This window comes from Lepidochelys olivacea (assembly GCF_965140295.1).
Source record: "Lepidochelys olivacea isolate rLepOli2 genome assembly, chromosome: 7".
NCBI lineage: Eukaryota > Metazoa > Chordata > Testudines > Cheloniidae > Lepidochelys > Lepidochelys olivacea.
This window is the reverse complement of record NC_140417.1, coordinates 126,568,949-126,595,069: the sequence shown is the minus strand read 5'-3', so window position 1 is coordinate 126,595,069 and position 26,121 is coordinate 126,568,949. Positions and strand designations below refer to the sequence as shown.

Below are 26,121 nucleotides of genomic sequence, written 5' to 3'. Positions count from 1 at the left end.
TGGGCTATGGCTGTGCCAACAGTGTTTACTTCTTCAGGGGCCCCTGAATTTTTCCAAAGATTTGAGGGGTAACTATGATCATAGAATCATAGAATATCAGGGTTGGAAGGGACCCCAGAAGGTCATCTAGTCCAACCCCCTGTTCCAAGCAGGACCAATTCCCAGTTAAATCATCCCAGCCAGGGCTTTGTCAAGCCTGACCTTAAAAACCTTTAAGGAAGGAGATTCTACCACCTCCCTAGGTAACGCATTCCAGTGTTTCACCACCCTCATAGTGAAAAAGTTTTTCCTAATATCCAATCTAAACCTCCCCCACTGCAACTTGAGACCATTACTCCTCGTTCTGTCATCTGCTACCATTGAGAACAGTCTAGAGCCATCCTCTTTGGAACCCCCTTTCAGGTAGTTGAAAGCAGCTATCAAATCCCCCCTCATTCTTCTCTTCTGCAGGCTAAACAATCCCAGCTCCCTCAGCCTCTCCTCATAACTCATGTGTTCCAGTCCCCTAATCATTTTTGTTGCCCTTCGCTGGACTCTCTCCAATTTATCCACATCCTTCTTGAAGTGTGGGGCCCAAAACTGGACACAGTACTCCAGATGAGGCCTCACCAATGTCGAATAGAGGGGAATGATCACGTCCCTCGATCTGCTCGCTATGCCCCTACTTATACATCCCAAAATGCCATTGGCCTTCTTGGCAACAAGGACACACTGCTGACTCATATCCAGCTTCTCGTCCACTGTCACCCCTAGGTCCTTTTCCGCAGAACTGCTGCCTAGCCATTCGGTCCCTAGTCTGTAGCTGTGCATTGGGTTCTTCTGTCCTAAGTGCAGGACCCTGCACTTATCCTTATTGAACCTCATCAGATTTCTTTTGGCCCAATCCTCCAATTTGTCTAGGTCTTTCTGTATCCTATCCCTCCCCTCCAGCGTATCTACCACTCCTCCCAGTTTAGTATCATCCGCAAATTTGCTGAGAGTGCAATCCACACCATCCTCCAGATCATTTATGAAGATATTGAACAAAACTGGCCCCAGGACCGACCCTTGGGGTACTCCACTTGATACTGGCTGCCAACTAGATATGGAGCCATTGATCACTACCCGTTGAGCCCGACAATCTAGCCAGCTTTCTACCCACCTTGTAGTGCATTCATCCAGCCCATACTTCCTTAACTTGCTGACAAGAATACTGTGGGAGACCGTGTCAAAAGCTTTGCTAAAGTCAAGAAACAATACATCCACTGCTTTCCCTTCATCCACAGAACCAGTAATCTCATCATAAAAGGCGATTAGATTAGTCAGGCATGACCTTCCCTTGGTGAATCCATGCTGGCTGTTCCTGATCACCTTCCTCTCATGCAAGTGCTTCAGGATTGATTCTTTGAGGACCTATGATTTTTCCAGGGACTGAAGTGAGGCTGACTGGCCTGTAGTTCCCAGGATCCTCCTTCTTCCCTTTTTTAAAGATTGGCACTACATTAGCCTTTTTCCAGTCATCCGGGACTTCCCCGGTTCGCCACGAGTTTTCAAAGATAATGGCCAATGGCTCTGCAATCACAGCCGCCAATTCCTTCAGTACTCTCGGATGCAACTCGTCCGGCCCCATGGACTTGTGCACGTCCAGCTTTTCTAAATAGTCCCTAACCACCTCTTATCTCCACCGAGGGCTGGCCATCTCTTCCCCATTTTGTGATGCCCAGCGCAGCAGTCTGGGAGCTGACCTTGTTAGTGAAAACAGAGGCAAAAAAAACATTGAGTACATTAGCTTTTTCCACATCCTCTGTCACTAGGTTGCCTCCCTCATTCAGTAAGGGGCCCACACATTCCTTGGCTTTCTTCTTGTTGCCAACATACCTGAAGAAACCCTTCTTGTTACTCTTGACATCTCTGGCTAGCTGCAGCTCCAGGTGCGATTTGGCCCTCCTGATAACATTCCTACATGCCTGAGCAATATTTTTATACTCTTCCCTGGTCATATGTCCAACCTTCCACTTCTTGTAAGCTTCTTTTTTATGTTTAAGATCCGCTAGGATTTCACCATTAAGCCAAGCTGGTCGCCTGCCATATTTACTATTCTTTCAACTCATTGGGATGGTTTGTCCCTGTAACCTCAACAGGGATTCCTTGAAATACAGCCAGCTCTCCTGGACTCCTTTCCCCTTCAAGTTAGTCCCCCAGGGGATCCTGGCCATCCGTTCCCTGAGGGAGTCGAAGTCTGCTTTCCTGAAGTCCAGGGTCCGTATCCTGCTGCTTACCTTTCTTCCCTGCGTCAGGATCCTGAACTCAACCAACTCATGGTCACTGCCTCCCAGATTCCCATCCACTTTTGCTTCCCCCACTAATTCTACCCGGTTTGTGAGCAGCAGGTCAAGAAAAGCGCCCCCCCTAGTTGGCTCCTCTAGCACTTGCGCCAGGAAATTGTCCCCTACGCTTATGATCTTATTCATGGACTGAGAGTGAGCTTTGAATGCAGCAAAAAAAATTAAAAATAAAGATAAAGCATGAGAAATTTCAGCCCAATGAGAGTTTTTTTGTTTGTTTGTGGGTTTGTTTGTTTTTTTGAGACAGTCACAATGGAGTGAAAATAGGGTTTAGAGCTTTAACTGCTGTGATGATAATCTCAAATTTGACACCACTTCAGGGGATGCTCTCCCAGATAACCTGACACTGAATATCAAGAAAGGAGAAAATTATGGAGTTATTTAGAAACAGCCTGAAGGGAGAAATTAAGGAATTTAAAATCTATAGGATCACTGTGGAGTCTGTTAAAATCTAGGTTTCAGAGTAACAGCCGTGTTAGTCTGTATTCGCAAAAAGAAAAGGAGTACTTGTGGCACCTTAGAGACTAACCAATTTATTTGAGCATGAGCTTTCGTGAGCTACAGCTCACTTCATCGGATGCATACCGTGGAAACTGCAGCAGACTTTATATACACACAGAGAATATGAAACAATACCTCCTCCCACCCCACTGTCCTGCTGGTAATAGCTTATCTAAAGTGATCATCAGGTTGGGCCATTTCCAACACAAATCCAGGTTTTCTCACCCTCCACCCCCCCACACAAATTCACTCTCCTGCTGGTGATAGCCCATCCAAAGTGACAACTCTTTACACAATGTGTGTAGACAATGGACCATGTGGTGTAGTCTGGGTGAAAGCTGGAGGCATGTAGGTAGGAATAGCTGTCAGTAGGTTTCCGGTATAGGGTGGTGTTTATGTGACCATCGCTTATTAGCACCGTAGTGTCCAGGAAGTGGATCTCTTGTGTGGACTGGTCCAGGCTGAGGTTGACGGTGGGATGGAAACTGTTGATATCATGGTGGAATTCCTCAAGGGCTTCTTTTCCATGGGTCCAGATGATGAAGAGGTCATCAGTATAGTGCAAGTAGAGTAGGGGCATTAGGGGACGAGAGCTGAGGAAGCGTTGTTCTAAGTCAGCCATAAAAATGTTGGCATACTGTGGGGCCATGCGGGTACCCATAGCAGTGCCGCTGATTTGAAGGTATACATTGTCCCGAATGTGAAATAGTTATGGGTGAGGACAAAGTCACAAAATTCAGCCACCAGGTTTGCCGTGACATTATCGGGGATACTGTTCCTGACAGCTTGTAGTCCATCTTTGTGTGGAATGTTGGTGTAGAGGGCTTCTACATCCATAGTGGCCAGGATGGTATTTTCAGGAAGATCACCGATGGACTGTAGTTTCCTTAGGAAGTCAGTGGTGTCTCGAAGATAGCTGGGAGTGCTGGTAGCGTAGGGCCTGAGGCAGGAGTCTACATAGCTAGACAATCCTGCTGTCAGGGTGCCAATGCCTGAGATGATGGGGCTCCCAGGATTTCCAGGTTTATGGATCTTGGGTAGTAGATAGAATATCCCAGGTCGCGGTTCCAGGGGTGTGTCTGTGCGGATTTGATCTTGTGCTTTTTCAGAGAGTTTCTTGAGGAAATGGTATAGTTTCTTTTGGTAATCCTCAGTGGGATCAGACGGTAATGGCTTGTAGAAAGTGGTGTTGGAGAGCTGCCAAGCAGCCTCTTGTTCATATTCCGACCTATTCGTGATGACAACAGCACCTCCTTTGTCAAATCAACAGCACTGCTATGGGTACCCATGTGGCCCCACAGCATGGCAACATGTTTTATGGCTGACTTAGAACAACGCTTCCTCAGCTCTCGTCCCCTAATGCCCCTACTCTACTTGCACTATACTGATGACATCTTCATCATCTGGACCCATGGAAAAGAAGCCCTTGAGGAATTCCACCATGATTTCAACAATTTCCATCCCACCGTCAACCTCAGCCTGGACCAGTCCACACAAGAGATCCACTTCCTGGACACTATGGTGCTAATAAGCAATGGTCACATAAACACCACCCTATACCGGAAACCTACTGACTGTTATTCCTACCTACATGCCTCCAGCTTTCACCCACACCACACGGTCCATTGTCTACAGCCAAGCTCTACAATACAACCGCATTTGCTCCAACCCCTCAGACAAACACCTACAAGATCTCTATCAAGCATTCTTAGAAGTACAATACCTACCTGCTGAAGTGAAGAAACAGATTGACAGAGCCAGAAGGGTACCCAGAAGTCACCTACTACAGGACAGGCCTAACAAAGAAAATAGCAGAACGCCACTACCCGTCACCTTCAGCCCCCAACTAAAACCTCTCCAACGCATTATCAAGGATCTATAACCTATTCTGAAGAACGATCCATCACTCTCACAGATCTTGGGAGACAGGCCAGTCCTTGCCTACAGACAGCCCCCCAACCTGAAGCAAATACTCACCAGCAACTACATACCACACAACAGAACCACTAACCCAGGAACCTATCCTTGCAACAAAGCCCATTGCCAACTGTGCCCACATATCTATTCAGGGGACACCATCACAGGGCCTAATAACATCAGCCACACTATCAGAGGCTCATTCACCTGCACATCTGCCAACGTGATAGACGCGATCATGTGCCAGCAATGCCCCTCTGCCATGTACATTGATCAAACTGGACAGTCTCTACGTAAAAGAATAAATGGACACAAATCAGATGTCAAGAATTATAACATTCATAAACCAGTCAGAGAACACTTCAATCTCTCTGGTCACGCGATTACAGACATGGAAGTTGCGTTGTTACAACAGAAAAACTTCAAAACCAGACTCCAGCGAGAGACTGCTGAATTGGAATTCATTTGCAAAATGGATAGTATTAACTTAAGCTTGAATAGAGACTGGGAGTGGCTAAATCATTATGCAAGGTAACCTATTTCCCCTTGTTTTCTCCTACCCCCCCCCCCCCACTGTTCCTCAGACGTTCTTGTTAAACCCTGGATTTGTGCTGGAAATAGCCCACCTTGATTATCATACACATTGTAAGGAGAGTGATCACTTTAGATAAGCTATTACCAGCAGGAGAGTGGGGTGGGGGGAGAGAAAACCTTTTGAAGTGATAAACACCCATTTTTTTCATAGTCTGTGTGTATAAAAAATTCTCACTGCATTTTCCACTTTATGCATCCGATGAAGTGAGCTGTAGCTCACGAAAGCTTATGCTCAAATAAATTGGTTAGTCTCTAAGGTTCCACAAGTACTCCTTTTCTTTTTGTGAATACAGACTAACACAGCTGCTACTCTGAAACTTGTTGTATTAGGTGTCTTAAAGATCGCCCTGAATATAAAACCAGTCTATAGAAGTTCCATAATTAAGGTTGCAAGCAGGGTTCCATTATGAGCCCTATATTCACTCCCTTCTTCCTGTCTCAGAAAATTATCAGCTTAAGTTTGGCATGTCAGCAGTTAACATGCTAAACTTATTTTCATTCTACTGTAGTTTGAAGGCAAATCGTCAAACCAACTTTGAATTAGTGATCCTTAAATCTGAGACTTTTTTTTAGCATTCTGCTCCCCAGAATTGATTATCCTTCACTTACACTAGGTTCAGTCATGATCACCTCTGCTGAGGGCAGTTGAGTGACACTGGGGTAACACTTGAGAGAAGAATGAGGCCTAAAGTATTTAATTTGTTTGGGTTCCTTATGCTAGAAAACATTTGATCATAAAAATTACGCATTAAAAACAGATGAAAACCATTTAGTCTATGATCTAGAGCAGACATTTCAAACTCTGGGGCCTGGCCCCATCTGAGGGAAAGGAGCTGAATTAGGACTCGCTTCTGTTTACAGTCCTAAAATTAAGAATATGCCAGTGGCTGGGAACCTCCCTGTTAAAGTCCTTCCTGCACCAGCTGGGTTGCAGGGACTCAGTGTAGATTCTCCTGCACTGACTCCTCCAGCCCCCATGGAATCTGCTGTTGAGTTGACATTTAGTGCAGGCAGAGGTGCTGCCTCCTCTACTCAATGCTTCCCCTGCTGGTGCACAGGCAGATGGAAAAGACAGAGTTAAGCAGAGGAAGGAGTTTGTCATCTCAGGGCCTTGCTGGCAAGGTGTGGCCTGGGCTTTTCAGATCGTAACAGGAAGTAGGGCCACAATGGGTGAGTCTGCACTGGGATTCCCTCAAAAATTCTTCATTGCCCCCAATAATTCCTTTCCAAGCTGCCAGACTCCCCTGTCACCACCCATGTTTCCCTGACTCCCTTCAAAGCTTTTGATACGGTCTCCCACAGTATACTTGCCAGCAAGTTAAAGAAGTATAGATCGTTGGGCTCAACAGGTAGTAATCAATGGCTCGATGTCTAATTGGCAGCCGGTATCAAGTGGAGTGCCCCAGGGGTCAGTCCTGAGGCCAGTTTTATTCAACATCTTCATTAATATTCTGGATGATGGAATGGATTGCACCTCAGCAAGTTTGCGGATGACACTAAGATGGGGGGAGAGGTAGATACCTTGGAGGGTAGGATACCTCAGAGTGACCTAGACAAATTGGAGGATTGGGCAAAAAGAAATCTGAGGTTTATCAAGGACAAGTACAGAGTCCTGGACTTAGGAAGGAAGAATCCCATGCCCTGCTACAGGCTGGGGACTGACTGGCTAAGCAGCAGTTCTGCAGAAAAGGACATGGGGATTACAGTGGATGAGAAGCTGGATATGATTCAGCAGTGTGCCCGTGTTGCTAAGAAGGCATATTGGACTTTATTATTAGAAGCATTGCCAGCAGATTGAGGGAAGTGACTATTCCCCTATATTCAGGACTGGTGAGGCCACAGCTGGAGTATTCAGAGTAACAGCCGTGTTAGTCTGTATTCGCAAAAAGAAAAGGAGTACTTGTGGCACCTTAGAGACTAACCAATTTATTTGAGCATGAGCTTTCGTGAGCTACAGCTCACTTCATCGGATGCATACCGTGGAAACTGCAGCAGACTTTATATATACACAGAGAATATGAAACAATACCCCCTCCCACCCCACTGTCCTGCTGGTAATAGCTTATCTAAAGTGATCATCAGGTGGGCCATTTCCAGCACAAATCCAGGTTTTCTCACCCTCCACCCCCCCCCCCCACAAATTCACTCTCCTGCTGGTGATAGCCCATCCAAAGTGACAACTCTTTACACAATGTGCATGATAATCAAGTTGGGCTATTTCCTGCACAAATCCAGGTTATCACCAGCAGGAGAGTGAATTTGTGTGTGGGGGGGTGGAGGGTGAGAAAACCTGGATTTGTGCTGGAAATGGCCCACCTGATGATCACTTTAGATAAGCTATTACCAGCAGGACAGTGGGGTGGGAGGGGGTATTGTTTCATATTCTCTGTGTATATATAAAGTCTGCTGCAGTTTCCACGGTATGCATCCGATGAAGTGAGCTGTAGCTCACGAAAGCTCATGCTCAAATAAATTGGTTAGTCTCTAAGCTGGAGTATTGTGTCCAGTTTAGGCCCCCCTCCCCACCAACTACAGAAAGGATATGGACAAATTGGAGAGAGTCCAGCGGAAGGCAACGAAAATGATTCGAGGGCTGTGGCACATAACTTATGAGGAGAGGCTGAGGGATCTGGGGTTTAGTCTGCAGAAGAGAACAGTGAGGGGGGGATTCGATAGCAGCCTTCAACTACTTGAAGGGGGATTCCAAAGAGGATGGAGCTCGGCTGTTCTCAGTGGTGGCAGAAGACAGAACAAGGAACAATGGTCTCAGGTTGCAGTGGGGGAGGTCTAAGTTGGATATTAGGAAACACTGTTTCCCTAGGAGGGTGGTGGAATCTCCATCCTTAGAGGTTTTTAATATCCAGCTTGATAAAGCCCTGGCTGGGATGATTTAATTGGGGTTGGTCCTGCTTTGAGCAGGGGGTTGGACTAGATGACCTCCTGAGGTCTCTTCCAACCCTTATCTTCTAGGATTTTATGAATATCCTGCTCCCCACTAGCTTCCCTAGGTACACTTTCAGCTCCTGACAGATTAAATGTGACAGTGACCACATGAACATATAGCAGTGAACTGAAAAGGACCACAGGTCTGGATTGTCAGACTATTGTGGAAAAGAGATTTTTAAAGTTGTTTAGAAGTATTTTTAAAAAAGTAAAAATGCTGCTCCCTAAATACATTCCTCTAGTTCCTAAAATAATACAATTAATTCTGCCCTGGATATGTTAATACTACTCCTAAGATTAGCACTATATAGTATAAAAAAGGACATGCTAAATGCATTGATGATGGGCGATCATTCATTACCGAGTATGATCATCTTCCATGGGAGTTATAGGTCCTCAGGTGGCTAATAAGGCTAATCCTTGACCCACAAGTTCTATTACAATGAGGGCAGATGTTTTCAGGCTCAGGAGGAAGCTCTTGACCATGACTGGAGATCAGTCTCTCCTTCCTCCTGCGCCTCTGTCCTCTTCAGCTTGTCAGCGAGCAAGTTCAAAATGCAGGGGACCATCACGTAGGACTTCACTCTATTTTAAGTGATCCTGGGCAAGTGTCTCCCAAGAATCGATGTCAATATTATATTTTTTTTAAGGTTGTCCTTCAGCAAGTCCTTATAATGCTTCTGTTGTCCACCCACATTATGGTACCATTCTTTCAGCTGAGAGAGCAGGACCTGTTTTGGGAGGCAATGGTCTGGCATCCGGACAACGTGACCAGTCCAGTGGACTTGCTGACGGATGATCATTGCCTTGATCTTGCTCTTTGCCTCTTCCAGAACACTGATATTGGTGCGCTTGTCTTCCACTTTGATCTTCAGAATCTTATGAAGGCAACGTTACAGCTGGCATTGAAATCACTTACAGAATGGATGGAAAGCTTTTCAGGCTTAGCAGGCTGAAAGCCAAGACTAAGATTTTTCACAACATCTATTGTGGATCTTCAGTATGCTGATGACAACGCAACCTTTGCCCACTCTGAAAAAGATCTTCAAACTATCTTGAATGTGTTTGCCGATGCTTACGCATGTCTTAGAGCACTTCTTCTTAGTCTTCTTGATATTAAGACTGACACTATCAGCCCTCTCCAAATGAGGTATTACATGCCCCATCTATCAAAATCAATGGAGTGGCACTGTAGAAAGTCGATCACTTCTTCTACCTTGGAAGTCCTCTTTCATCCAAGGCAGATGTTGATGCAGAAATTCAACACTGCCTGAGCTGTGCCAGTGTAGCTTTTTCTCGTTTACAGCACAGGGTCTTTGAAGATCACGACATTCGAACAGATACCAAGCTTCTTGTTTATCAAGGCATTATCGTTCCAACACTGTTTGTTTGGGTCCAAAACTTGGACAACCTATAGACACCACTTGAAAGTCCTTGAGAGGCTAAATGCATTAAAAATTAGCTAACTGACGGATCTCAAAAAGTAGTTGTCGTTGAGAAATCATCACTGAATAGATGTTTCTAATTTTTTTGGACTCAACACTATTCATTATTTTTAATCAATGATCTGGAAGGTAATATAAAATTGACAAATGATTTTGTAGAATGACAAATGATGAGGACAGGGTGATCATACAGAGCAATCTGGATCACTTCGTAAACTGCTGGACACATTAAATATGCATTTTTAATATAGCCAAATGCAAAGTGGATATATAAACAGGAGTAGTACTAGTGATTGAAGTAGGGAGGTGATTTTTACCTCTGCAAATGGCATTGGTGCACATATTTTCAAAAGGATATTGAAAATTGGAGAAGGCACAGAGGAGAGCCATAAATTATTAAAGGGCTGGAAAAAATGTCTTTAACTCTCTGTGTAAGAGCTCAATCTGTTTAGTTTTTCAGGCAGAAGATTGAGAGGTGACTTGATCAGTGTCTAAGCCTAGATCTCAAAGATATGTAGACTGCTGATTTCCACTGAAATAGGTTGAAGTTATGAGCCTTCACAGGCAAACAGTTGCGGGTACTAAAGAGCTGTTTAATTTGGAGAAAGATGTAAGAAGAACCACTGGCTGGAATTTAAAGCTGGACAAATTAAAATTAGAAGTAAGGCACAAGTGTTTAGCAGTGAGGGGGATTAATCATTGGAACAAACTACTAAGGGAAGTGGTGGATTTATCTCTGGGCTGTGGCAGGAGGGTATGGGCTCTGGGCTGGGGAGTGCGGGTTCCAGGAGGGGGCCAGAAATGAGGGGTTCAGGGCATGGGAGGAGGCTCTGGGCTGGGGTGAGGGGTTGCAGTGTGGGGGGTGAGGGCTCCAGCTGGGGCTCTGGTATGGGGCTGGAGATGAGGGATTTGGAGTGCAGGAGGGGGTTTCGGACTAGGGCTGAGGGGTTTGGAGGGCGGGAGAGGGCTCTGGGCAGGGGATTGAGGTGCGGTGGGGGAGTGTATGAATGCTGGGCGTGCAGACTCTAGGATGAGGTGGGGATGAGGGGTTTGGGGTGTAGGTGGCTGCACCAGCCTGGGACCAAGGGGTTGGGAGGGGGATCAGGGCTGGGGAAGAGGGTTGGGGTGCAGGAGTAGGTCAGGGGTGCAGGTTCTGGGCGGTGTTTACCTCAAGCAGCTCCTGGAAGCAGCAGCATGTCCCCACGCCGGTTCCTACATGAAGGCTTGGCCAGGCGACTCTGCATGCTGCCCTATCTGCAGGTGCAGCTCCCATTGGCCGTGGTTCCCGGCCAATGGGAGTTGCAGAACCGACACTTGGGGCGGGGGCAGTATGTGGAGCCCCCGGGCTTCCCCTACACATAGAAGCTGGAGTGGGGACATACCACTGCTTCAGAGAGCCGCGCAGAGCCACAGCAGGCAGGGATCCTTCCCTAGCCCCCCTGTGCTGCCAACCGGACTTTTAACGGCCTGGTCAGCGGTGCTGACTGGAGCCACAAGGGTCCTTTTCAACTGGGTGTTCCAGTCAAAAACTGGACACCTGGCAATCCTACACAGAACAGGTTATGCAGGGTGATGGGAGCCCTGAAGTTTGAAAACCTACAGACTAGGTAATCAAATAGTCCCTTCAGGCCTTAAAATTTATGAAAGCAATAATTAATTCTCCCCCAGTACACTAGTGCTTCCTGTAGCAGGGTCAGCCACCTCCAAATATCCCCTTGTGGCCTCAAATGGGATTGCAGCACCCTCCTCAGTTTCCCCTTCTGTTCAGGTTCCCAGAAATAATTATAAAGGGTTTCTGTCCAATAACATCCCTTCTCAAGGCCCAGGTTTATTAACAAGTAATTTAAATATCAGATTTCAGAATAGCAGCCATGTTAGTCTGTATTCGCAAAAAGAAAAGGAGTACTCGTGGCACCTTAGAGACTAACCAATTTATTTGAGCATGAGCTTTCATGAGCTGTAGCTTATGCTCAAATAAATTTGTTAGTCTCTAAGGTGCCACAAGTACTCCTTTAAATATCAGAGAGGTAGCCGTGTTGGTCTGTATCCACAAAAACAACGAGGAGTCCAGTGGCACCTTAAAGACGAACAGATTTATTTGGGCATAAGCTTTTGTGGATAAAAAACCCACTTCTTCAGATGCATGGAGTGAAAATTACAGATCAGGCATAAATATATTGGCACGTGAAGAGAAGGGACCTACCTCACAAGTGGAGAACCAGTGCTGACAAGGCCAATTCAGTCACGGTGGATGTGATCAACACTGGTTCTCCACTTGTAAGGTAATTCCCTTCTCTTCATGTGCCAATATATTTATGCCTGTATCTGTAATTTTCACTCCATGCATCTGAAGAAGTGGGTTTTTTACCCACAAAAGCTTATGCCCAAATAAATCTTAGTCTTTAAGGTCCCACCGGACTCCTCATTGTTTAAGTAATTCAAAATTATCTTCAAAATAAAGGGCCAAAATAAGCAACTCCCAGCCCTTTCTATCTGGAGTTCTTTCACAGGCCTCTGCCAGCTTGGTCAAATCTCAGGCTCTAAGAGGTCAGCAGACCAACCTCTTCCACTGCTCTTCCCAGCACCCCCTTGGATCCACAGGGTCTCTGCAGTCTTCTGTCCCCCCCCCCGCCACTCCTACCCCTTTCTAACTGGAGTGTTTTGTCAGGCGCAAAGCTCTAAGCACAAGTCTCAGACAGGAGCCTCCTGCTTATTACAGCTCTCACCTACGTGTGCTTTTTCCTACCAGCTATAGTTCCCCAGGCTCTCCTGGCTGGCACCCTTTTAGCTGGAGTGTTATCTCCCCCAGGTCTGGCCTGAGTTAATCACATGACCTTCTTTCATCACTAGACACCTTGGGAGGTGAGCTGATATCCTCACAGGTGAGGCTGAGGCCCCAGTTCCCCTTAAAGGGGCAAGCAACCACATGACACTTCCCCAAAAATAATACAATGAATGCCGTTTCTTCCTGTTTTCCTCTCCCCTTTTCCACTTAGGATGGACACATTTGCTGCTGTTGCTCCCATGGCTCTCTTTGCACTTGAAAGATATGCAGCCTCCCAGTTGCTCCTCTTCCTCTCTTCATCTTTCTCCTTCTTCCCTTGCCTTGAAGGAGTGGAGAGGCTCCTCTAAGAGAAGGAGCTGAGCAGCCCCAGTGAGACTAGTTGTTCCAGAGGAGGGAGTGGAGCCACTGCATTTTTTTTCCAAAGGAAGGAAGGAGGGAGCAGAGTGATTCCTGATCCTCTCCTCCTGCTCAGTCTGTTAGAAGAGCATTGGTGCTCGGCCTTGTCTGCTTCCTGCTCTTTCATCCTGTCCTGTGAAACATGGAGCTTCTCCAGTAATTGTTTCCTCTTCAAAACCAGCAGGTGGCTTCTGGGCTGCTTAGCTACTTCCCTGGAGGTCTCTGTTCCTTCAAGGGGAAGAGAGGAAAGCGGAGCAGATGGCCTAATACAAAGTGTTAATACATCTCAGACCCAGGATGATGGAACAGCTGAAACAATGGACCAGGAACCCTAAATGTGTTCTGTCCCCCGGCTTGCTAGCTTATGTCCTATGAGTTGCTATTGACTATTGCTTCATGTGTCTTTACAGAAATGAATATTCTGTGCACACAAAACAAGTTCATCCGTCTCACTGAAGCTTGCCTCAGTACTGGTAAGACTGTTTTATATATCTCAGTGATAATTGTTTAATATTCACTTGATGAATATTGCATCTAGCACATATGAAGATGGGCTTTTGCTAAGTAACATCCTGTTAAAGCAAATGTCGTCCTAGGTTAATTATACACAACACAAAGAGATTTTCTTTATTCATTACAAATTTCTTGCTTTTTAATTTCATTGAGCGCTCCCTTGTTTTTATGTTATAGGCTTGGGGAACATGATTTCTAACAAACTTTCCTAGGCCATGCATTATTCTGTATCCTATCATGTTTCCTCTTGGTCTTCTCCTTCCCAAAAGTAAATTAGTCCTAGTCTCTTTAATCTCCCCTTGTACGGAAGTCTCCTCCTCCCAGCCTCTAAGCATGTTCTTTGTCTTTCTCAGAATTTACCATTTCTAATCTCTGTTTTTAGTGATACCATTGTGACGGGCTGGATCACAGAAACCCTTTTGGGACTGCCACCTGATGTGCTGGGACTACCTTTGAGCCCGTTTTCCCTGCCAGGCTGGGACTTCAGTAACTTGCCTTGTTTGAGCCAGACACGCTTGCCTGCTGCAAACACAGATCCAAGTCTGAACCACATCCCCCACAAGCTGCAGGCTTACCTGAAAACAGCTTAAGAAGTGCTCCTGTCTCCAGCACTCAGATACCCAGCTCCAATGGAATCCAAACCCCAAATAAATCCGTTTTACCCTGTATAAAGCTTATACAGGGTAAACTCATAAATTGTTCACCCTCTATAACACTGATAGAGATATCCACAGCTGTTTGCCCTCCCCTCCCCCAGGTATTAATACATATTCTGGGTTAATTAATATGTAAAAAGTGATTTTATTAAATACAAAAAGTAGGATTTAAGTGGTTCCAAGTAATAACAGACAGAACAAAGTGAATTACTAAGCAAAATAAAATAAAACACCCCAAGTCTAAGTCTAATACAGTAGAAAATTAAATGCGGGCAAATCTCACCCTCGGAGATGTTCCAATAAGCTTCTTTGACAGACTAGCCTCCTTCTAGTCTGGGCCAAATCCTTTCCCCTGGTACAATCCTTGTTCCAGCTCAGGTAGCAGCTAGGGGATTTCTCATGACTGCAGCCCCCTTTGTTCGGTTCCACCCCCTTATATATCTTTTGCACAAGGAGGGAATCCTTTGTCCCTCTCTGGGTTCCCACCCCTCCTTCTAAATGGAAAAGCACCAGGTTTAAGATGGATTCCAGTACCAAGTGACATTCTTCCCAGCCTAACTCACAGGAAGGCTTGCAAGTAAACAGAGCCATCCATAGTCAATTGTCCTAGTTGATGGGAGCCATCAAGATTCCAAACCACCATTAATGACCTGCACTTTGCATAATTACAATAGGGCCTCAGAGTTGTATTTCATATTTCTAGTTTCAGATACAAAAGTGATTCCTTTATACAAATAGGATGACCACACTCAGATTATAAATTTTGTAATGATACCTCACAAGTGACCTTTTGCATGAAGCATATTCCAGTTACATTGTATTCACACTTATTAGCATATTTTCATAAAATCGTATGGAGTGCAACGTCACAACCATATGAGAATGTGTCCCTGTTGCCCTTCTTCCTGGGGTGGTTCTGACTGCTGATCTTTGGTGGTGAAACAAGGAAGCGGTTCTTGACTTTACATGCAGGAATGTGTGAAGTATTCCTCTGTCAAGGCCAGCGTTGACCTGTAGACAGATTCTTGAATCTGCCACCTGGCTTTGCTTCTGAAATATGTAGAAAGTGCTTACCACAGCTGCATGCATAACTTCCCTCTTCCCCTCCTTCTCTGCAACCTGCTGCAAGCAAAGACAATGTGGATCTATTTAATATTGCATTAGGGACTGGAAAAGGCACCTTCTGTTCTCTACTTCATGATTAATTGTTTCAGAAACCTTCATACCCATTTAATCGCCAGAGATCATCTCACTGGGTTTTAATTCCTGCAGATTTGTTCCAAGCTCCCATCCACCACACTTTTCTGTGGCTGTTTCCTTCCCTGCTCTCCTTCGGGAAGGATTCTCTCTGGCTTCCAGTGTAACCTTCTCCATTCCTCCCTCCTCTCCTGTTCCCTGGACATCAAGCTAGCATGTCCTAAATTCCAGTCTGTGCTTGGATTTTAAGGCAGCATGTCCTATCTCCTGGCAAATTTTAAACTAAAAAAAATTGTTTATATGTCATACAATTAATCTGTGGAATCTACTGGAGCAGGATATTGAGGCAAATAGCTTAGTAAGGCTAGAAAGAAGGGACTGGACACTTGTGTGAATAAATAGTTCATCTGCAATTATGCTAATTGTGATAAAATAATAAAGGCTTGTGATAAACAGACTTCAGCATTTAAGGTGATCACTAGCTGGGTGTAGGAAAAATTTCTCCTGCTATTTCAGATGCAGTCAACTCTGGTTTTCAGCACCCCCAGTAGTAGGAGATTGGCAGCCATTTGTCAGCTTTGTTCTGATTTCCGGCTGAATTCTCCCTCCAGACCCTGAGCTGTGTGGAAATTACATCTCGTTTCCTCTTTTTTTTATTTTTGTATTTTAAAACTTCCTCCCCAGATTGTCGGGAACCTGATCAGAGTACAAATGCTTTTCTGCCTTTGGGAGTTTGTTTTCTTTATAGAAACCTCAGTAACATAGGAGCTACGGTTGCCTTTCCATAGTTTGTAACAAACACTTAAAATTCTATCCATAAACAGAGGAAGAAAACAAGTCAAATAGCAAAAGCTGGATCCCGCTTCCCCTTCCAGACTGAGTCTAAATTAGCACGTTATGTGATGCTACAGAGTCTGCCCTCCCCCTCTCTGGGCCATGGGGAAGTTCCATAGACCCCTCGTTTCTCAAATGCAGCCACCAGGAGGGGTTCCCTGTGGCCATGGCAGTTTACTGGGGAGGGGGAGCATCAGCCCCTCCCCTTCCTCACTGTCGCTCCTGCATGCGCGGCCTCTCTAGAGACACAGGTGGGACACACAGGTGAGGAGGCGAGGTGAGCAGCGGGCAGGGCGGTGAGGAGGCGAGCGGCAAGGCAAGTGGTGGTGGGGGCCTGGCAGGGGACTAAGGAGGCAAGCAGCGAGACAGCAGCAGGGTGAGGAGGCAGGAGGTGAGCCACCAGTGAGCGGGGGTTCTCATGGCTGGCAGGGGAGAGTCTGTGGCAGGGGAGTCAGGAGGCGAGCGGCAGGTGGGGGACTGAGGAGGGATGCAGGAGGCAAGCGGCGGGTGGGTGGGTAAGAGGAGGCGAGCAGCAGGTAGGGGACTGAGGAGGGAGGTGAGTGGCAGGTGGAGAGGTGAGGATGCAAGTGGTGGGTACATGGGCAGTGGATGGAGCCCCCCTTTGTGCACAATAACCCCCTCTGTACAGGAACCCTCCAGTGCCTGTACTGATGGATGTTAATTACGTAAGTATTCCAAAGAGAGAGAACTAGGAGCAATAGGATATAATTAAGACAAGGATAATTTAGGAGGAACCTCCAGAAACATTTCTGGACAACAAGATATTTCATACTGTGGAATAGTCTCCCAGCGGAAGTAGTGGAAGCCTCAGTGCTTAGAATGTTTAACCCCAGACTGAACAAAGCAATCATGGATATACTGAAGCTTTGCACTGGCCCTGGGGTGAATGGACTAGATGCTCTCTATGGTATGTTTGTTAGTGACAGAATGGATTCTGAGTATGGATTACTGCCCAGTTACCAACATTGGTGGTGGTATAGCCCACCTATTTAATGTGTGGTTTCTTTCTGAAAAGTGTCTAAAAATTACCCCTTCTTCCTGGACAGATCTGCTACCTCTCTTTATTCAGGGATGTATGTGCAGACTTTACTGACAACAGTTAATATAATGAGGTTGCACAGGTATAAAGGGCAGAATGTGGTCTGCAGAATCTTTGTTACTGCTCCTGGGATTACAAAGAGATGATAAACAGGCTGCAAAGTATTTTTATAGTCATTTTTCAGGGTTTAGCCATTCTTTGAAGCAGGGTGAATGTGTCACAAGCCAAATAGTAAACCAACCCTTCCTCTCTGCAGGAGCTCTAAGTGTGTGAAGGTGAGGGGCCAGGGCACAGAAGATGAGTGTCTGTGGGATGAGGAGCCCAGATTTGTACGGTTGTGATTGGAATTGGTGGATGCAGCAAAGTTTGCAAAAATTAATTATAAATCAACCTTTTTTTTTTTTCCCCCCCTCCTTTCCCAGCTGTACTTTCCATTTTTCTTGTGTGTTTGGATCTAGGTGGTGAAATGTAGCAGATGGAAGTGAGGAAGGGCAAAGTTATCTCCTTTAAGAGTAGCTCTTCCTCTCATATACAGTCTGGCCAGAGCGGAGGGAGTCTGCGTGTTAGATGACTTCAAAGACTGATGAATAATTGCTTTCTGTTTATGTCCAGGACGCTGTTTTTCTTTGAAAAGTGCCAGCACAGCGAGAGATATATCTGCCTCTACTTCCGTCCCAAAAGGGGAAGGAACAAGGTATTCTCTTTGGCAGCTTTTGCATACTATTACCAAACACTTTGTGGCACTCTTAGTGGAAGCCTGGGGCTGAAGCAGGTTGCATTCATGAGTTAATTTCTGCCTTAGAAGCAGGTCACCCTGTGGTTTTTCATTAAGTTCCTTCTGAGTCATGCAGAGTTAAACTAACCCCTCCCACAGCCATGGACCGTTAAATAGCTCTGTTTCATGTGCACCTCTCACTAAGCAGCTCAGAGCCCGCAGAGGCTGAGAAAGGAGGGGAGAGAACACTGGCACTGATGGACGAGCCAAAGGGTAAGAACAAAAATGAGTTGCTCTGAACTTAGAAAGCAAAATCCGCCTCTAGGAAGGAGGTGGGGGAGAGGAACTTTGGGGAGCTGTTCAAATGGCTCTGATGTCAGGCTCACCACAAACAAAAGTTTGACAAGTTAATGAATATTCATAAGATGTTTATACTCATTAAGATTTGTCATTCTGGAGTGAACTAATTTTGAGACCCTCCTGCAGCCAGATGCATCTCAGAGCAGCACAGACTACACAGTCACATTAATTTCTCATTACAGAACTCGATGCATATGTTCTGAGACGATAAATTCATCGTCAAATAGATTTATTTTGGTCTCTGCTGCATGCAGTTGTCTACGTTCCTTTCCTATTGTGAAATTAGCACACAATTTTCATCTTGGAGTTCAGTTTCTCAGACAGTGTAGAGGGGCACTGACAAGTGATCCTGAGCCACTCTGTGTGTGTGTGTGTGTGTGTGTGTGTGTGTGTGTTGATGGGGGAGGGGAAGAACGACTTGCTGTGTCTGTAAAGAAAAGAGAGGAGGCAAGATGTTTATGACCTTTGGCCCTGAGGCTGTGTTATGTGAATGTCAGCCCAGAGGGTTCCCAGTTGTTGTTTCACTGCAGTTTGAAGAAAGCAGGTATGTGTGAAATTAGCCCCCGGGGGATCATGTCACCCTCAAGGTTCTTCTCATTTTTCAGTGACACGGGGGTGTTTCTTGCAGAGGGTGCTTCTGGTGGTAGAAGTCTTGCCATGAGACCTCTCAACACAGGGCAGGGAATGGGCAAAAAAGGGCAAGTGTGTGGAGGGGCATAAAGGTGTGAGGGTGCCCTGCTGGGGGGTAAGGACATGAGGGGATATGAAGGTGCTGCTGCAGCAGGACACAAGGAGTTCTCAAATCCTGGGGACTCTTGGTACACAGCTGGGAGGAACCTCACAGCAATAAGTCTAGAGCAGAGAGTCTCTTATGGGGGCACGTGAGGAGAGACTGATTCTTAGCCCATGTTTGGTGGTGGCGTGGTTGTTTGACAGCAGGGTGGTTCCTGCTAGAGCTAACAGTTGCTCTCCATTCTGGTGCTGGCACCTCTGATTTATCATCCTGGTGACCTGAGTAGATACCAGGTGACACCTGTAGCACATTGGCATGAGGTTTCACATCATCAATGTACACACCCTGGAGCTGAGCTTCAGCCAAACATTGACATCAGCATGGCAACCTTTTTCACAGAGCAGCCTGCAGCAAAATTTAAGTCTTCACCTTTTCTCAGGTTTCAGAGTAACAGCCGTGTTAGTCTGTATTCGCAAAAAGAAAAGGAGTACTTGTGGCACCTTAGAGACAAACCAATTTATCTGAGCATAAGCTTTCGTGAGCTACAGCTCATATCCGATGAAGTGAGCTGTAGCTCACGAAAGCTTATGCTCAAATAAATTGGTTAGTCTCTAAGGTGCCACAAGTACTCCTTTTCTTTTCACCTTTTCTCAATACATGATGAGGCTTCTAGATGGCATTGTCGTGTAGCCTTCCTTTTATAATCAGCTGGAATATTACACATAGCAGAAAACATATCTATCATCTGTTATGTTCAACATCTGGCAGAAACATTTCCTACTTCAGAATCTGCTTTTTCTGTCTGGCCATTTTACACTCTGTACCATAACTTGTACTTTACAGTCTGTTGTGATCTATAATTCAGGCTGATGTGAGGATATGTAGCAAGAATCCAGGCAAGTAGGAGTCTGGGCAAAGTTCTAGGCAGAAACTTTGCAGTGAAACGGAGAGAAACTTTAGGGATAATATTGTTTCTTCTTCTATTAAAGTTCTTTGTTCAGTGTTAGAAGAAAGTGACTCTTTCTGTAATTCTTTATCATTGTCACAATGACAGGGTGTCAGCAGGTGATTCATTTTGAACCAGAATAAATAAAATGCCAAATTTCAGCTCTCCTCAAGATTTTTGAGGAGCCCACTGGATGGTCTAAGTGAAAGAGTTAGGTTTATTAAGAACAAAAATTATAGCAGTGGTACAGGCTTGTTACTAGATGGAGATAGTAAAATTGTTGGCAATTATGCAGCAACGTTTAATATTTCTGTTTTGTCTTTTGAAAGAAGGAAGATGATTTAGTCATATCAGATGAGGCGGCTGAACCATTTTCCAGTCCATTAGTAACAAAGGATGCTAAACAACATTTATCAGGTATAGGCATTTTTAAATGCACAAGCCCAAATAACTTGCACTCAAGAATCCTAAAAGAGGTGGCTGAGGAGATCTCTGGCTGATATTCATTTTTTAGTAAATCTTGGAATACTGGGGAAATTCCAGAAAACTGGAAGAGATCTAATGTGGTGGTGTTCAAAAAGACCAAGTGGAACAATCTGGGTAATGATAGCCTGACATCAGTCCCAGGTAAAAAGATACAAAAACTAACACGGGATTTCATTAATAACTAGTTAAAAGACAGGAATATAATTAATGCCAATCAACGTGGTTTTATAGAAAATAGTCTTGACAGACAAACTTGATTCAACTTTTATGAGATTAGAAGTTTGATAGACAAAGGTAATCGCATAGACTTTTGTAAGGTGTTTGACTTAGTACTTCACAGCACTTTACAGTATCAATAACCAGGATGCTATTTTTTAATGTACATGCAAAAAGAAAAGGAGTACTTGTGGCACCTTAGAGACTAACCAATTTATTTGAGCATAATCAAGAACTAGCTAATTGGCAGATCTCAATAAGTAATTCACAATTATTACTGAATGGAGGTGTTTCTAGTGGTGGATTGGACATTACCATTTTGAGTTGTAGTCATTTGTATTTGAGTTGCATTTGACTTTAGCAAAGCTTTTGACACCGTCTCCCACAGTATTCTTGTCAGCAAGTTAAAGAAGTATGGGCTGGATGAATGCACTATAAGGTGGGTAGAAAGTTGGCTAGATTGTCGGGCTCAACGGGTAGTGATCAATGGCTCCATTTCTAGTTGGCAGCCGGTGTCAAGTGGAGTGCCCCAGGGGTCGGTCCTGGGGCCGGTTTTGTTCATTATCTTCATAAATGATCTGGAGGATGGTGTGGATTGCACTCTCAGCAAATTTGCAGATGATACTAAACTGGGAGGAGTGGTAGATACGCTGGAAGGCAGGGATAGGATACAGAGGGACCTAGACAAATTGGAGGATTGGGCCAAAAGAAATCTGATGAGGTTCAATAAGGATAAGTGCAGGGTCCTGCACTTAGGACGGAAGAACCCAATGCACAGCTACAGACTAGGGACTGAATGGCTAGGCAGCAGTTCTGCAGAAAAGGACCTAGGGGTGACAGTGGACGAGAAGCTGGATATGAGTCAGCAGTGTGCCCATGTAGCCAAGAAGGCCAATGGCATTTTGGGATGTATAAGTAGGGGCATAGCGAGCAGATCGAGGGACGTGATCATCCCCCTCTAGTCGACATTGGTGAGGCCTCATCTGGAGTACTGTGTCCAGTTTTGGGCCCCACACTTCAAGAAGGATGTGGATAAATTGGAGAGAGTCCAGCGAAGGGCAACAAAAATGATTAGGGGACTGGAACACATGAGTTATGAGGAGAGGCTGAGGGAACTGGGATTGTTTAGTCTGCAGAAGAGAAGAATGTGGGGGGATTTGATAGCTGCTTTCAACTACCTGAGAGGTGGTTCCAGAGAGGATGGTTCTAGACTATTCTCAGTGGTAGAAGAGGACAGGACAAGGAGTAATGGTCTCAAGTTGCAGTGGGGGAGGTTTAGGTTGGATATTAGGAAAATCTTTTTTACTAGGAGGGTGGTAAAACACTGGAATGCGTTACCTAGGGAGGTGGTAGAATCTCCTTCCTTAGAGGTTTTTAAGGTCAGGCTTTACAAAGCCCTGGCTGGGATGATTTAACTGGGAATTGGTCCTGCTTCGAGCAGGGGGTTGGACTAGATGAGCTCCTGAGGTCCCTTCCAACCCTGATATTCTATGATTCTATGATTCATAAGAGCATCGCATGGAACAAAAAGGGGATAGTCCTCTGTACAGCTCAGCTGTGACCATTGCAACCTGTGTTTAGTTCTGGGCATGTAACTACCTGAAAGATATAGAAAAACTGATAGTAGCTTAGAGAAGAGCAAGAAATATAATCAAGAAGCTTGAGTGACTGGCAGAGAAAAAGATTACAAGAACTAAATAGGTAATAGCCCCTGAGGGCTCCCCTGACTTGCATCGCTGCTTCTAAGGCCCCTGCATAGCTTTGTAGGGGTGCAGAATCACTGGTGCAAAGGTCTACTCATAGAATCATAGAATATCAGGGTTGGAAGGGACCCCAGAAGGTCATCTAGTCCAACCCCCTGCTCGAAGCAGGACCAATTCCCAGTTAAATCATCCCAGCCAGGGCTTTGTCAAGCCTGACCTTAAAAACCTCTAAGGAAGGAGATTCTACCACCTCCCTAGGTAACGCATTCCAGTGTTTCACCACCCTCTTAGTGAAAAAGATTTTCCTAATATCCAATCTAAACCTCTCCCACTGCAACTTGAGACCATTACTCCTCGTTCTGTCATCTGCTACCATTGAGAACAGTCTAGAGCCATCCTCTTTGGAACTCCCTTTCAGGTAGTTGAAAGCAGCTATCAAATCCCCCCTCATTCTTCTCTTCTGCAGGCTAAACAATCCCAGCTCCCTCAGCCTCTCCTCATAAGTCATGTGTTCCAGACCCCTAATCATTTTTGTTGCCCTTCGCTGGTCTCTCTTCAATTTATCCACATCCTTCTTGAAGTGTGGGGCCCAAAACTGGACACAGTACTCCAGATGAGGCCTCACCAATGTCGAATAGAGGGGAACGATCACGTCCCTCGATCTGCTCGCTATGCCCCTACTTATACATCCCAAAATGCCATTGGCCTTCTTGGCAACAAGGGCACACTGCTGACTCATATCCAGCTTCTCGTCCACTGTCACCCCTAGGTCCTTTTCCGCAGACCTGCTGCCTAGCCATTCGGTCCCTAGTCTGTAGTGGTGCATTGGATTCTTCCGTCCTAAGTGCAGGACCCTGCACTTATCCTTATTGAACCTCATCAGATTTCTTTTGGCCCAATCCTCCAATTTGTCTAGGTCCTTCTGTATCCTATCCCTCCCCTCCAGCGTATCTACCACTCCTCCCAGTTTAGTATCATCCGCAAATTTGCTGAGAGTGCAATCCACACCATCCTCCAGATCATTTATGAAGATATTGAACAAAACCGGCCCCAGGACCGACCCTTGGGGCACTCCACTTGATACCGGCTGCCAACTAGACATGGAGCCATTGATCACTACCCGTTGAGCCCGACAATCTAGCCAGCTTTCTACCCACCTTATAGTGCATTCATCCAGCCCATACTTCCTTAACTTGCTGACAAGAATACTGTGGGAGACCGTGTCAAAAGCTTTGCTAAAGTCAAGAAACAATACATCCACTGCTTTCCCTTCATCCACAGAACCAGTAATCTCATCATAAAAGGCGATTAGATTAGTCAGGCATGACCTTCCCTTGGTGAATCCATGCTGGCTGTTCCTGATCACTTTCCTCTCATGCAAGTGCTTCAGGATTGATTCTTTGAGGACCTGCTCCATGATTTTTCCAGGGACTGAGGTGAGGCTGACTGGCCTGTAGTTCCCAGGATCCTCCTTCTTCCCTTTTTTAAAGATTGGCACTACATTTGCCTTTTTCCAGTCATCCGGGACTTCCCCGGTTCGCCACGAGTTTTCAAAGATAATGGCCAATGGCTCTGCAATCACAGCCGCCAATTCCTTCAGCACTCTCGGATGCAACTCGTCCGGCCCCATGGACTTGTGCACGTCCAGCTTTTCTAAATAGTCCCTAACCACCTCTATCTCCACCGAGGGCTGGCCATCTCTTCCCCATTTTGTGATGCCCAGCGCAGCAGTCTGGGAGCTGACCTTGTTAGTGAAGACAGAGGCAAAAAAAGCAAGGAGGACTTGTGGCACCTTAGAGACTAACCAATTTATTTGAGCATAAGCTTTCGTGAACTACAGCTCACTTCATCGGATGCATACTTCGAGACACCACTGACTTCCTGAGGAAACTACAATCCATCGGTGATCTTAGTGGCCAGGATGGTGTTATCAGGAAAATCACTGATGGATTGTAGTTTCCTCAGGAAGTCAGTGGTGTCTCGAAGTATGCATCCGATGAAGTGAGCTGTAGTTCACGAAAGCTTATGCTCAAATAAATTGGTTAGTCTCTAAGGTGCCACAAGTACTCCTTTTCTTTTTGCGAATACAGACTAACACGGCTGTTACTCTAATTTCTAAGATAAAGGCTCTCTTATCCATCTGTACCGCTGCTTTCATCATTTTTTCTCAGCCTAGTCTACCCCACCTATCAGCTCTGGTTCATTAACAAAAATGTGAACTCTTGCCACCATTCCTCACTTGTTACATTTTCAAACAAGCACCTTTGTGCATTCTCCCATGCTGCTCCTCACACTTGGAAAGAGCTTCCTAAAAACATGCACAAAGCTACTTCCATTGTCCTCCTTCAAAACCCTCTACAATCTTTGCTGTGATGCCTCCAAAATCTTGACAATGGTCAGGCTACTTGCATTCTGAAACCACTACCTGTCCTAGAGTGCTGACCAATGTTTTCTCATTGTCTTCTTATACCCCCACATCTGTTTGTCTGTATCCAGCTGTTGTCTCTTGTCTCAGATTGTGAGCTGTTTGGGACTGGGACCATCTTTTTGTTCTGTGTTCGTGCAGAGCCTAGCACAGTGAGGTCCTGGTCCTTGATTGGTCCCTAGGCCAGCGCTATGGTAATACAAATAATAATAAGAGAGATGAATGTTCCCAGCTGTGTTTATTCTCAGCAGCTGTGAGACTGGTCCTGTTTCTGATTATACACAAGTCCTATTTTCCTAACCAGGGGTGAATACACTTACATAAGGTAGTTCTGATTTGGACAAAGGCATTTTAATTTAATTGAGGTGCAAATTAAGTTAAAGGATTTTGGTTTAGAATTTGTATTTCCTCCCATGTTTTTGCTGCTCTTGAGAATGTTTGGTCTGCGTATTTCGGGTCAGCAGTAGGTCCTTCCTAAGGAATAGAGTTGAGAATAAAAAATTACCCAACTTTCACCCTAGAATGAGACATAATATTTTTTGTTTTTTGTGTGTAGACTTCTATCTTCTCGATCAAAGCTCAGGCCGTTAGCTGGCCTTTGAGCTTTGCGTGGGGCCAGGAAAATGTGAATCACCAACCCCAGATGGGGACTTCTGTACTGTCCTCTCACAATGGTCTATCATTTCATTCTTCCCACGGGCCTCTGAAGAAAGCAAAGCTGTGATAACTTTGCCGTTGCTGCTGCTGTGGTTTCTGAGGGCTTGTCTACACATACAGTGCTGCAGCAGAATTGCGGCACTGATGCAGCTGTGCCGCTGTAGCATGTCTAGTGAAGTTCTGGAACAGCCTTCCAAGGGAAGCAGTGGGGGCAAAAGACCTATCTGGCTTTAAGATTAAACTCGATAAGTTTATGGAGGAGATGGTATGATGGGATAACATGATTTTGGTAATTAATTGATCTTTAACTATTCATGGTAAATAGGACCAATAGCCTATGATGGGGTGTTAGATGAGGTGGGATCTGAGTTACTACAGAGAATTCTTTCCTGGGTATCTGGCTGGTGAATCTTGCCCATATGTTCAGGGTTCTGCTGATGGCCATATTTGGGGTTGGGAAGAAATTTTCCTCCAGGGCAGATTGGCAGAGGCTCTGGGGGTTTTTCGCCTTCCTCTGCAGCATGGGGCACGGGTCACCTGCTGGAGGATTCTCTGCTCCTTGAAGTCTTTAAGCCACGATTTGTGGACTTCAGTAGCTCAGACATAGGTGAAAGGTTTTTCGCAGGAGTGGGTGGGTGAGATTCTGCGGCCTGCATTGTGCAGGAGGCAGGACAGTGGGGTGGGAGGAGGTATTGGTTCATATTCTCTGTGTATA

At 45.5% G+C, this 26,121-nt stretch overlaps 1 protein-coding gene across 1 annotated transcript in view; it reads left to right on the top strand.

Moving 5' to 3' along the window:
- The window catches only part of ENTPD1 (ectonucleoside triphosphate diphosphohydrolase 1), a 105,759-nt gene that overhangs the window by 11,569 nt on the left and 68,069 nt on the right, over positions 1-26,121 (top strand). Inside the window, exon 2 of the mRNA XM_084633659.1 lies at positions 13,316-13,378. Within this exon, the coding sequence (XP_084489785.1) occupies positions 13,316-13,378 (63 nt within the window). The remainder of the gene's footprint in view (positions 1-13,315; positions 13,379-26,121) is intronic.